The following is a 717-nucleotide window of genomic DNA, read 5'->3' on the forward strand; positions in this document are numbered from 1 at the left end:
AGGCTTTATAAAATTTTATTTTCATCACTGCAGGATTTAGTACAGGCGCTGGGGTTTCCCCATGGTGCTCTTGATGTAAAGAGCACGCACGTTCTGCCAGTTCTTTTTCAGCAGTGACACCAGGAAATTAATGGCAAGGTGGATGTTGTACACCAGCTCATCGTCCGTCATCTTCACGTGGCCAACCGCAACAGCAAGACAGAGGACCTTTTTCATCTGAAACTTGATAGTGGACTTCACTTCATCAACTTTGGCAACCATGTTTTCATTATGGGTCAAGAGCGAAGGGAATTTTCCAGCCTTGTTCAGACCAGGTCCAAGGATACGAGGAATCTGCTTAATCAAGGACTCTGAGGCCAAGAAGGCATCATATTTCTTTGCTAGTTTCTTCACCATCTTTTTGTTCTTGTTAAGCTTCTTCAGAGCCTCAATGTCCATGTGGGGCATGTCGACCGCCTTAGCCTCGTCACAATGCTGCTGGTCTCCCAGGACACAAACGGAGAACTTGGGGCGAGGGCAAGCCTTTAGCCTGACTGTGCCTGAGAAACGCTTGTCCTTCTGGGGGTCATAGTTCTTCAGGCTGATCTGTAGCTCCACAGTTTCCAAGAACTTGCGTGGTTTCTGATTGGACCCCTGAAGGAGCTCCTTCACCCCTTCGTACAAGGTGTCGCGGGAGACTTTGCTACTCATCTCTGCGGTCTCAAAGACACAAGGAAG

General features: G+C 48.3%; 1 protein-coding gene across 1 annotated transcript; it reads right to left on the bottom strand.

Moving 5' to 3' along the window:
• Positions 1 to 36: 36 nt before the first annotated feature.
• On the bottom strand, positions 37 to 690 carry LOC117799484 (60S ribosomal protein L10a-like). The gene has a single exon (XM_034651967.1). It carries the CDS (start codon positions 688 to 690, stop codon positions 37 to 39), a length of 654 nt encoding a protein of 217 aa, XP_034507858.1.
• Positions 691 to 717: the final 27 nt, after the last annotated feature.

The sequence above is a fragment of the Ailuropoda melanoleuca genome, unplaced genomic scaffold (genome assembly GCF_002007445.2).
Source record: "Ailuropoda melanoleuca isolate Jingjing unplaced genomic scaffold, ASM200744v2 unplaced-scaffold50508, whole genome shotgun sequence".
Lineage (NCBI taxonomy): Eukaryota > Metazoa > Chordata > Mammalia > Carnivora > Ursidae > Ailuropoda > Ailuropoda melanoleuca.